Source organism: Hyperolius riggenbachi, chromosome 7, assembly GCF_040937935.1.
Source record: "Hyperolius riggenbachi isolate aHypRig1 chromosome 7, aHypRig1.pri, whole genome shotgun sequence".
Taxonomy (NCBI): Eukaryota; Metazoa; Chordata; class Amphibia; order Anura; family Hyperoliidae; genus Hyperolius; species Hyperolius riggenbachi.
In genome coordinates this window covers 275,703,763-275,716,224 of record NC_090652.1, presented here as the reverse complement: position 1 = coordinate 275,716,224, position 12,462 = coordinate 275,703,763, and the positions used below count along the sequence as shown (strand labels likewise).

Sequence of the window (12,462 nt, the reverse complement as noted above, 5' to 3'; positions counted from 1 at the left end):
GTTCAGGTTAGCTGTAAGGGCCAGTTCACACTTGTTTTGAAAGCGTATCCGGGGGTGACGTTTTTTAATCATTGAAGAAACGCAGGAAGCGGATCCTATGTTAAAAATAGGACCCGCTTCCACTCGTGCAGAAACGCATATCGCACACGAATCCGTGCGGCACGGATCGAAAACGTGCCCCGTAATGACATGCGGTCACGTCACCACAGGGGGCGCTGTTACCAACGTGATGGATGCTGGGAGAGGAAGAAGATAACGGCTGCGCGCAGGGATCGTGGCAGGTGAGTTGGAACTAGCTATGCCTGCTCCCCCCGCCGCTGCGCCACCCTTCCCCCTCCTGTCGCTCAATCCGGAGGCCCGGGTGACAGGACTTTTTGCTTGCCCATAGAAATGGGGCATCTCCATGTAGTATGAGGGTTTACCTACATAATGTGCTCATATTATTCTATATCTGTTGATCCTCATACTTCATAGAGGTGGTACAATTGGATAATCATTGGCCAATCATAACTGAAAGTGTGTACCAGGTTTTACTCATTGATCTATGTTGTGTGTTATACTTCAATGGTGTTGAATTTCTTTTTGACAAAGCTCATACAATTATTAGCAGTAACAGCACGTCATTCATTCTTCTGTGGTTATTTTCCTACATTTTGTGGTTATTTTCCTCATTTTCCAGCATCTTATTTCTGTGCTTGTTGGAAGATGAATGACTTTTAGCCCTGCAGCTCACATATTTAGAATGTAATCCTCTAGATTGGGGGTATTTCATGTCCCCTTTCCTAAAATAAAATAGCTGGCAGAAGGGACTGTGTTATTCACTTTCCAGAATAAAAAAAAATGCCATGATGGAAAATTTCCATTTTTAATAGAATTACTAAGATTTGAAAATGGCAGGCAGCACAAAGGCCCCCTTGTCCTGCGATAACTGGCTATGAGTAAACATGACCCAACTCGCCGCTTGGTCACTGGGACGGAGACAAAATTAATTAGGGAAAATCGAATAAAGTTGTGTTTTATGCCTCATTTTCGGAGAAGTCACAATGGATAAAATCCAGTGTACGGCCGTAATTGACAATTACTGAAGTGGTGCGGTACATCGACATGGCAGGAGACCAACAACCTTATTTAATGAGGCAGTGTAAGGAGCAGGGAGAATGGGCAGCCCATTAACCTGCAGCGACCAATCAGATTTCAGCTCACTAGGGTGCTTGAAGAGGAGCTGTCAGCCATACTATCTCAGAAAAAAACACATATATATAAGTAGACAAAATACTTGCTCTACCTACATAACGGATGTATTGCACTGTCCACATTTTGATTTTAGTGATTTTCTACAGTAAAAGAAGAGAAAATCCTTCCTAGCATTTCCCATTTTAACTGTGGCTATTTTGAAGCCAATTCTGATGTCATTTCCTCCCTTACTCTCCTCTGCCTGATTGTATATGCATTGCCCGACCTCCACTATAGTAAGTGCATTGTCCTTTAATTACTCAAGTGCCGGCCGTTTTGTGTATACGGTGGGCAACTGCCAATTCTTAGCCATACTGCTCTACTGCTGTTTGGCAGCATGGTGGTGTAGTGGACATCATTCTCACTTTGCAGCGCTGGGTCCCCGGTTTAAATCTCAGCCAGGACACTATCTGAATGGAGCTTGTATGTTCTCCCCGTGTCTGCATGGGTTTCCTCCGGGCACTCCGTTTTCCTCCCACATCCCAAAAACATACAGATAATGTCATTGGTTTCCCCCTAAAAATTGGCCCTACACAACAATAGACCTATGACTTTGATAGGAATTAGATTGTGCGCTCTGAGGGACATTAAAGGTAGCCATTATACATCTAGCGGTGATGGGCAGATTCGACCAAGAGATAAATCTCTCTCTGATCGTATCTGATTAGGGAGAGCTCTGTTGGCTGTACATACACTGCAGGCCCATTCCCCATCAATTCCAGCATAAAATATCTCGGGAATTGTCGGAATCTGCCGTGTCCCCCGTGTGTGCATTTATACATTACCTGTCCTGCGGTGCCCATCTGTCTTCCGCTTCCCACTCCTCCATTTGCGCCTCACATGCCACTGGCGTTTAGCACATGGTATGTGTAACATCACACATGCACCACACGCTGTACGCCAATGGCGTGTGAGCGTAAGACGGATGGGCGCCAGGCAGTGGGCGACACAGGACAGGTAATGTACTGTATAAATACACACACGGGGCACATTTATACACTAGGATAGGGGTGTGCGGCCTGGGCCACATGCATGCGGCGGGGGATTTGGAACTCAGTGTCCAATCCCCCAACCCCCTCCCCTCCTCCCCTCCCGGCTGATGAAAGCTTTTGTTTGCTCTCTGCTGATGTGTACAGTAAATTAATTATATCAGTCCTTATCTGCCTGAAATTTCGGCAGGCCTCGAAAGTAAGGTCATAAATGCCACCGCTAAACTTTAAAATGTAAAAAGAGGTAAGAGTGGATTTTTTTTTATTTATGAGCTACATTGTTAGCATGCATTTTAATGTGCTATTGAGATGCCCTAGGTGCTAAAAATGGTGATTGGTTCATTTTAAGGCTCAGATCTGTTTTCTTGCACAAATATCAATGTAAAGGTGCCCATTAACATTTTTTCACTAAATGCGATGTATCGATGCGATTTTGATGCAATTTTTACGATTGAAAAAAATCTGAAGTTAATTACTGTATCAATTGTTCATATTTACTGAACGATTATTTTTCTAAAATCAATCATAAAATCCAACTTTCGGATCGATTTCATCCTATTTAGCAATTGACCAAAGAATCGTTACTTATCGATTGCCTTCATAAACAGCAAATTTTCTATACAATTTGATCATTCAAAAAAAAAAATTGTACTGTTAATGGGCACCTTAAAAATGTGTCTCAATCCTATAGCTAGATTTCTGCCTTATAGAAGCTCCTGCATTCTCGTACTGCTGTATCACTCACAGCCATTTTGTACTATTTTGTTTAGTTTCGACTTTGAGTGTCTGGAGAACAACGTAGAGAACAATGTTGACAAATCGAAACATTGGAGCCGGTCCATTGAGGACCTACACAGAGGCGGCAACCTACCTTCTCCTGTTGGGAATAGTATTACGCGATCAGGCAGGCATTCTACATTAAGGTAAGTCAGATCATCGGTACAACGTTTATTACATATCTTGCATGTTTTACTCTATGATGAACTGGGGTGTTTAGCATAATGCTCAGATTTTCTTGTGTAGAGAACCCAAGGAGGAGAATGTGATTAGTTTGGTCAGGTGACTTGTAAGGCTGTGATAGGCTGGCCATGGTCAGGTGCATTTTACCATCTCCATGTAGTATGAGGGTTTACCTGCTTAATTTGCTCATTGTATTCAATATCTGTTGACCCTCATGTTACACGCAGGTGGGACATAATACTTGATGATAGCGGCAATTAGTAACATACCACCATGGCATTGCTACACTAGATGAAGGCCCCGCCCCCTTTGTAGAATAAGGTCAAGGCTTTTTATCTGAAGTTTAGGTTACCTCCTCCACAGTCCAGCCTCCAGCTCTATAGCCCGCCCCCAGCACCGAGGCCGGGGCATAGTCTCTCTTCAGAGCAATCTTGTGCGCTTACACAGTGCTGGTGGCTGGCTACAGAGTTGGAGACTGGGCTGTGGAGGTAGTAGCCCAACTTCTAGGAAAAAAACGCCACGGTGTTATTCCGCAAAAGGGGGCGGGGCCTTCACCTTATATGTCATAGCGTGGCCAAGGAGGTGAGTAACTACAATTGCTACTAGCAGCTGACATTGACTGTTACATACGCTGAAGGTCTGCTTTAACAAACTATTCCTTTTCCTCTGCTTACACCTATTCTCTCACACAGTGGCGGCTGCTTACACCTCTCCTCTCACACAGTGGCTGCTGCTTACATCTCTCCCCTCACACAGTGGCTGCTGCTTACATCTCTCCTTTGACACAGTGGCTGCTGCTTACACCTATCCTCTCACACAGTGGCTGCTGCTTACATCTCTCCTCTCACACAGTGGCTGCTGCTTACACCTCTCCTCTCACACAGTGGCTGCTGCTTACATCTCTCCTTTGACACAGTGGCTGCTGCTTACACCTATCCTCTCACACAGTGGCTGCTGCTTACATCTCTCCTCTCACACAGTGGCTGCTGCTTACATCTCTCCTTTGACACAGTGGCTGCTGCTTACACCTCTCCTCTCACACAGTGGCTGCTGCCTACATCTCTCCCCTCACACAGTGGCTGCTGCTTACATCTCTCCTTTGACACAGTGGCTGCTGCTTACACCTCTTCTCTCACACAGGGGCTGCTGCTTACACCTCTTCTCTCACACAGGGGCTGCTGCTTACACTTGTCCTGTCACACAGTGGCTGCTGATTACACCTGTCCTCTCACACAGTGGCTGCTACTTACATCTCTCCTCTCACACAGTGGCTGCTGCTTACATCTCTCCTCTCACACAGTGGCTGCTGCTTACACTTCTCTTCTCACTCAGTGGCTGCTGCTTATACCTGTACTGTCACACAGTTGCTGCTGCTTACACCTGTCCTGCCACACAGTTGCTGCTGCTTACACCTGTCCTCTCACACAATGACTGCTGCTTACACCTCTCCTCTCACTCAGTGGCTGCTGCTTACACCTGTCCTGTCACACAGTGGCTGTTGCTTACACTTGTCCTCTCACACAGTGGCTGCTGCTTACATCTCTCCTCTCACACAGTGGCTGTTGCTTACACTTGTTTTCTCACACAGTGGCTGCTGCTTACATCTCTCCTCTCACACAGTGGCTGCTGCTTACATCTCTCCTCTCACACAGGGTGCTTGATTCACTAAAGCATGATAACTGCTATCACAGCAGTTAACACGCGATTTGCGCACGTAAAAGGTTACTACGCGTGATAAGCGGAGGTTTTCACGCGATTACACTTGTCCTCTCACGCAGTGGCTGCTGCTTACACCTCTCCTCTCACACAGTGGCTGCTGCTTACACCTCTCCTCTCACACAGTGGCTGCTGCTTACACCTGTCCTCTCACACAGTGGCTGCTGTTTACACCTCTCCTCTCACACAGTTGCTGCTGCTTACATCTGTCCTCTCACACAGTGGCTGCTGATTACACCTCTCCTCTCATACAGTGCCTGCTGCTTACACCTGTCCTATCGCACAGTGGCTCTGGACAGTGGCTGGTGGTCTGTATCATGCCAACCGTGTGAAGCGCTGTCCAGAGAGCACTGATGCACGTGGTTTTATAGCTACACCACTGTGCTTCACTATCTCAGAATTATTCCAGCTTTCTGACAGGTGTCCATCTTTTGGATATGGGTACAGTAGTCACAGCATACCAATAGCTCCTGAGAGGAAAGGGAGGGGGGTTGGTGCCTATCTAATGCAGAGTGGCAGTGCAGCAAAGCGTTTTACATTGCCAGCTCCTGACCCGACACACATCTCCTCCAATTTCTATTCAGTGTGCACGTTTGGAGCAGCCAGCCAATCACCATGCGTCACTGGCTGGCTGCACGGAACTTCCAAACTGAATAGGAGAGGACCTGACTTGCGTTGGGAGCAGGTAATGTATAATGCTCTGCTGCGTCGCCGCTCTGCATGTAAAGGACTGCCCCCCCCCCCTTCCCCCGTTATGGAGGTTGGGGGGGCGTGGCCAACAGGTCTCGGGGGTGGGGAGCGGAGGTACATCCCTCACCCAAGGTGGTATGAAGAGTGTAATAGGCTGTGAAAAATGTGTCAAACCTGTATAAGTGCATTATTATAATGACTAACTTCCATTGTGAGATGTGTAAGCTGTGCTGATCTCTGTGTTCAAATAACTGTCACCAAGATTATATGCTTTGAAGTTTTAATACATAGATGTCACTTAAGCACGACTTTCAATAAGCCCAATATTGTTTTATATACCGGTAGTAAACGTTAATTTACAAGATACAAAAAGTTGGAAGCACTTGTTTCTAGAGAAGCATGAACATACAAACCTTCATTAGCAGGCTGCATTGCCATGTAACTGCAGAATCGATAGAGCTGTCCGAGCGTCTGCTGATGGATGGGAGCTGCGTATTGACTGGAGAATGCTCCGCATAAGAGCTGCAGAGCCGTGGAGATCAGACGGTCATAATTTAACGCGCAGTCACAACACGTCAGACGGTTATTTTATTGGTTGTTGGCTGGGTTGCTTTTAAAGAGAAAATGTCACTAAAATTCAATAACACATTTATAGCTGAGGTTTATTAGCGTATTTCCAAGTGTGGCCATTACGCTTTTCCCATCATGCATTGCTGGACGTGCATCGATCAGGGGCATCTGTAAACTTTTCTCTTTTTACTCTGCAGTCTTCATTTAACAAGAGCGCTTTGCAGCAGCCAATATAGCTGCTTAAAGGAAGCTTTTCAGGCCCCTTTTTGTACTTGCCTTGCAAGTGTGCTCTGCTTTACCGCAGGGTAACCCAAGAGCAATGCAAGCGTATGGGGCCTCGCACACTTACCATGTTGCGTCAGAAACTTCCCAATTGACGCCGAGCCGACTCAAAATCTGCAGCATGTTACTGTATGACTTCCATGCCGAAGCAGTAGCAGCGGAAGTCATTGGAGTCAATGGGCCATGCAGGAATTTCATTGATGGGAGCGTGGTGCGTTGTGGCACACATGCCTGGAACGACGGGAATCCCGACAACATACTTCCTGCCCAGCAGGGAGCATGTCACTGAGCGGGGGCGGCGCCGTGCATATGACCCTGTCGCTGCACTCTGCCGCAGGGTCACATGTTTGTCATTTTCTGCATTGTGGTGGGATTGGGCAGGAGCATTGCATCCCCACTGCAATGCAAACCAAAAGTGTAAAACCAACTTCAAGGATACCCAAAGTGAGAAGGATATGGAGACTGCCATATTTCAGTGGCGTAGCAATAGGGTATGCAGAGGTTGTGACCCAACAGGGGCCCTTGGACCAGAGACACCCACTAGGGGATCTCCCTTAAAAACAGTATTAGCTCTTCAGGGGCCCTTAGACCAGAGACACCCACTAGGGGACCTCCCTTAAAAACAGTATTAGCTCTTCAATGGTGCTGTGCTGGTAATGATCACTTCTATATATGCTTTGAATAGTGGTAATCATTAACAAACTGTTCCCTCCTCTGCTCACTCCTCTCATGCTTTGTGGGTGTCCTTGTCAAGTTTTATTGCGCCATATGAATTGTTATTTATAGAATGCTTGGGGGGCACTGTAAAAATTACAATGGGGCCCAAACCTCTTTAGCTAAGTCACTGTTACCTTTTAGGGCTCTTTCACACCAAAAAAATGCCAAACTAAGTTAACTTCAATATTCAACCCTCTTAAGCTGGAATTTTTTATTGACTCAAGTATAAGTCTACCCAGCAAAGTTAATGGCTGCACTTGGGGGCCAGGGGGGTTAATGACTGCACTGCATACAGTATTGCAGCCATTAACCCCTCCTACCCCTTAAGTGCAGCCAATACCACCTTCAGGCTCCCAAGTGCTGCAATTATTCACTCAGCCCAGTCCCCCCCCCCCCCCCCCCCCGCCCCTTTCCTTTTTAATTGTTGTGGTCAGGACTTTCAGACCTGGTTTTTTTTTGGCATTTCCTTTCCTCAATGTATAACTTACCACAGGGTAAATTGCTGCAAATAGGAATGTCACTATTAGTGCACACATTACTCAGTGTTCTCAGTGTTGCCCATGACTCATGTATTAGTCGACCCCTATGCTTTTATGAAGTGAATAAGACCTACATTTCTAGACTTATACTCCAGTTTGTATAGTAAATCTGAAATGCATTTCGCGTTTTGTGATTTTCACTATATTGGCCTCAATCGAAATGCAGAAAAAAATGCAGCAAAACTACTATTGCCTTTTTGGAAAATTGGAAATGCATTCAGTGCATTCAGAATGTATTCCGACAATTCCAATTGTAACTTTACTTGCCTTTGAAAAATTGCAAGTCTTTTAAAAAAAAACAAACTGAACGCCTCCGGTGTGAAAGGACCCTCAAACTATACGAGTTGCCCAGTGTCTTGCTGATCTTTCTGGCATCAGTACTGCATGATCCTAGTACTGACTGCTACAACTCCTAGAGTAGGTGGTGCAGGTATTGCGGCACCGTAATGGCTAAAACAGAGCACCTGGAGGGGGAGGGGCAACTAGAAGTCACATGACTCCTCTGCCTCTCTGCATCTTTCTGTGGCACACTTGTGATAGCCTGGCTGATATTTAAAACCGGCTGCAGATTTATGAACTTGTTACATGATCTGAAAAGCATCAGAAGGTCCTGATCAGGAAACAGTTAATCTGCTCTAGTTAAGCAGAAGAAAATCTTTAAATGAAAATGTCATGTAAAGGCCTAGAAAAGCACTCCGCTGAGGATAGTTATTCTAATTTGCGGCATCACAGATTACACGCATCGCTATGGCAACAGGATACACACAGAAGTCTGAGGTGGTAACTCTGTGACGGTGCATTTCCCTGTAGAGCTGTGTTGTTCAGCACAGAATATACTGCTTATATCTTTCTTCTATTTTTCTCTGCTAGACTAAACACTAGACGAATTAAAGCAATATACCCTTGTCTGTCAGTATGGGCCCAAAACAAATGTTTCTCAGTTAAAGTGTTACAGACCCTATACTTAAAGGGAACTCAAGGTGAGTTCCTTTTAATTAATGCCCATTGCCTGGCTGTCTTGCTGGTCCTCTGCCTCTAATACTAAGCCATAGACCCTGAATAAGCATGCAGCAGATCAGATGTCTATGACACCTGGAGCAAGCTGCATGCTTGCTCCAGGTGTGCAAACATACTGACCAGAAAGATCAGCAGGACTGCCGGGCAACTGGTATTGTCTAAAAGGAAATATATATGGCAGCCTCCATAGGTCTCACATCTTGGCTTCCTTTTCAGGGTGACCTGAGCAACAGAATATTTTTTTTCTAATGAACCTCCCTCATAATGATGTGTTCTGGTATGTGTGGGAGGGGGTATTGGAGGTGAGCTTCACTGCTTACCTACGAGATGCTGCTCCTCTGGCCCCCATCTTCTCCACCTGACCGTCTGCATCCGCCGGATTTTGTAGTTCTCGGCAGACATGTTGGTAGGTGTAGTCCATGGATGGGAGTACAGCTCTGTACTTGCATTCATAGACTACATCTCCCAGCATGCATTGTGGCATGCGCGATACACCGCTGGGAACCATAACATTTGTCAAGATGGCGCATACCGTACTGGCCGGGGGGCCAGAGGAGCAGCACCTCGAGGGTAAGTAGTGAGGCTCATCTCAGCTCCCGCCTCCCTTCCTCCCCAATGACACACTCCATTATGAACCTCCCTTCTTGGGAAGGCCCGTTTTCTCTAGCGTGGAAACCGGGCCGAATCCGCAGAGTCTCCCCGCAGGCAAATCACGCAGAGAAACTCTGCCATAGGAAACAAGGGCGCCGCCGGCCGAATCGCTTGCCCTAGCAATTCACCCAACATTGCCATCTGTTTCCGCGCAGGAAGCTGCGAATCCCATAGCCGTGCAAGGCATGGCTGATAGGATTCGTCTGCGTCCCCACAGACCAGGAAGTTCCGCCCGCGCGTCTCACAGCACAAGTGGAAATGGGCCCTAAATTCATTAAAAGCTATTTATGTGTGTCTGTACTCATACTATACTAGTTGTAGCGTCTGCTGAGCTCGTCCATTACTGCCGCGGTGGATTACTCAACCCCTGGCGGGTCTTTTTTTACAATTTTTTGCTAGCTGCGTGTTTAGTTCGATCTCCGCCGCTACGCGCCACGAAAGAGGGCCCCCCCTTCCCAGACCCTCAGCGCAGCGTAGCCAATCACCGCCAACACCGATGATGTCATTCCGATCGTCGCCATGGCGACGAGAGAAGCCCTAACAGGAAATCCCGTTCAGAGCGGGATTTCCTGTTGGGTATGATCGCCGGCGGCGTTTGGAGGGGTGGGAGGGATGCCGCCAGGAGGAGGGAATCATGTAGATAGCGCTAGGCTAGCTACATGATAAAAAAAAAGTTTAAAAAAAACCCACCCGTGGCCAAGCGCCACAAAAAAATAAACCGCCAGGGTGGTTAAATTGATTGGTCCATTTTCAAGCTGCATACATTTGCATATAAATGTACATAGTGCTGATCCCTGTTTGAGTAACCTGCTTCTAATATGGTCCTTTCTTTGTCTCTTGTTCTGAACTATGGGCCATATCCTATTCAGGGTGATAAGTAGCTTGCAGATGTGAGCTGCTTATCATCCTTGCCATCGCAAAGATTACGGCAAATCCTGTTGCAGGTTACTTTTGCGCAATGGACGATCGTTAGGGAGCATTTATCAGGCGATAGCCTGAGCGATGCTGCCGTGTTACAAGCGACAGGGAGCGAGGATTTACACTGTGGAGCTTTCCTTCAGCACTACGGCACTGCTGACTCGCTCCCCAGAGAGGCGCGCACACCCTCCGAACATACACCGCTATCTTCCGCCGCTGCATCTGAGGTTTCCTTTAAACAAGGAGACCCCTAGAGCTCCCCGTTGGCCGTCCGCACATTGCCAAAGCCCCCTGTAGCTGTGGCAGGCACAGGTTGGAGTTCTCTTAGAGCCCCGGCAAAGCATCTTTGAAGCTCCTGCCGGGACTCCCCATTGGTTCACTGTCTGGACCATTTTGATTGGTCCAGAAAGGATTACGACGGAACTCGTGGCGAGGATGGGCGGATGTTCATCGGAAATGCTGGTAAATTGGCGCATTGCTTGTCATCTCTGTGCAACTCTTATTGCCACTTCAGCGAGGTATTGATCATAGATTAGCCCTTTCTTTGTCTGTAAACAATCCTATGCTGGTATTTCCAGTATTTGATAACTGAGCTGCAATCAGCAACTGGCATTTTTTAAAAGGAAATACATATGGCTACTTCTATATCTCTCTCACTTCAGTTGTCCTTTAAAGGATACCCGAGGTGACATGTGACATGATGAGATAGACATGTGTATGTACAGTGCCTAGCACACATATAACTATGCTGTGTTTCTTTTTTTTTTCTTTCTCTGCCCGAAAGAGTTAAATATCAGGTATGTAAGTGGCTGACTCAGTTCTGACTCAACCCCATTTTCTGCTATCCTAGCAGAAAAGGGCTTCTGAGAGCAGGAAAGAGATAAAAGGGTCAATAGTTCATACATTTTAGCTCTGGCATACTTCAATGAATTTAGTAGATGTAAACATAAAATAAAACTGTGGAATATCTTAAAAAGTCATTTTTAGGATTTGGAAGATAGATACAATTGTTTATTCCATTAGTTTATTTTCGCCTCGGGTGTCCTTTAAAGGGAAATAAATATGGCTGCCTCCTTATGTCTCTTACCTCGGGTTCCTGCTCTTTAAATAAATAAACTGCCTGTCAGCATCACACAGGGTACAATGGGGGATGATGGGGAGTTCCTCAGCGCAGAGTACAGCCTGTGTGTATATTTTTCAGTGAGGGATAAATGGGGGCCCGCCCTTCCCTTCTATAGAAGACTGTATAAAATGTATAATTCAGCAGTCCATTGGAGTTGTGATTTATCTGAGAAATGAAAGCCCATTTATCAGACGCCTCGCTCGTTTCCCCTGAGTGATAAAAGGGATGAAATGTGCTTCTTGGCAGATGTACATTTTCCTGTACAGTATGCAGGTCAGATATATGGATATTAACCGCTTCCCTTCTAGGAGACAGAGCTTATATACTCCCCCAACCCATCCCTTCTTCCCTGCCCCCCTGAGAATTCTACTTTACTTCACATTTTATAATAGCTGTGAAGTTTTTTTTTCTCTTTCTAATCATTGTTATGGGCAGGGGTACACGGACCTTTGACTTTGTATTTGTTTTGTTTTTTCTCATTACTTTAAAACCTCGTACACAAACCTGACTTAAAGAGTCTCTGAAGCCATTTTAAAAACTAGTTTGACCTGTTGTTAATTCAAAGATGATGGTCAGTGCTAAAACGCTGCATTCCTGTGTCAGGGTTTTATAACCCCCAAATCCCCAGGGAAAAAAACGGGGATCGCTTCCTGATAAAGGCAGAGCTTAGCGCTGTAGCTTTGCCTCTACTTGCGTCAATCACCGCTGACCGCCGCCTCTTTCCGCTCCTCTCAGTCTTCTTTCACTGAGAGGGGCGGGGGAGAGGCGGGGATCTGCGGGCCGATTGACGCAAATGGAGGCAGAGCTACAGCACTAAGCTCTGCCTTCCCGGGTAGCAAAATCCACGTGTATGAAAGTCGCAAATTTTTGCCCCAGTATTTGGGGGTTATAAAACCCTCGTTCTGCTGCGGGAATGCAGCGTTTTAGCACTGGCCATCACGCTTATGGTAAATAACAGGTAAAAACTAGTTTTTTAAATGGCTTCAGAGCCTGAGGCGGCTGATAACAGCCGCCTCAGCCGACAATCAGACCTGTATATGACAGCCAGCAACCCCCG

At 46.4% G+C, this 12,462-nt stretch overlaps 1 protein-coding gene across 12 annotated transcripts in view; it reads left to right on the top strand.

The window, feature by feature from the left end:
- The window catches only part of FMNL2 (formin like 2), a 313,595-nt gene that overhangs the window by 187,878 nt on the left and 113,255 nt on the right, over window positions 1–12,462 (top strand). For 11 of the 12 annotated variants that reach the window (XM_068245776.1, XM_068245780.1, XM_068245775.1 and 8 more), the window contains exon 6: window positions 2,993–3,145. In XM_068245776.1, the coding sequence (XP_068101877.1) occupies window positions 2,993–3,145 (153 nt within the window). Of the gene's footprint in view, window positions 1–2,992; window positions 3,146–8,323; window positions 8,474–12,462 lie in introns of those variants that run through there. The other variant, XM_068245787.1, reaches the window with a different exon arrangement.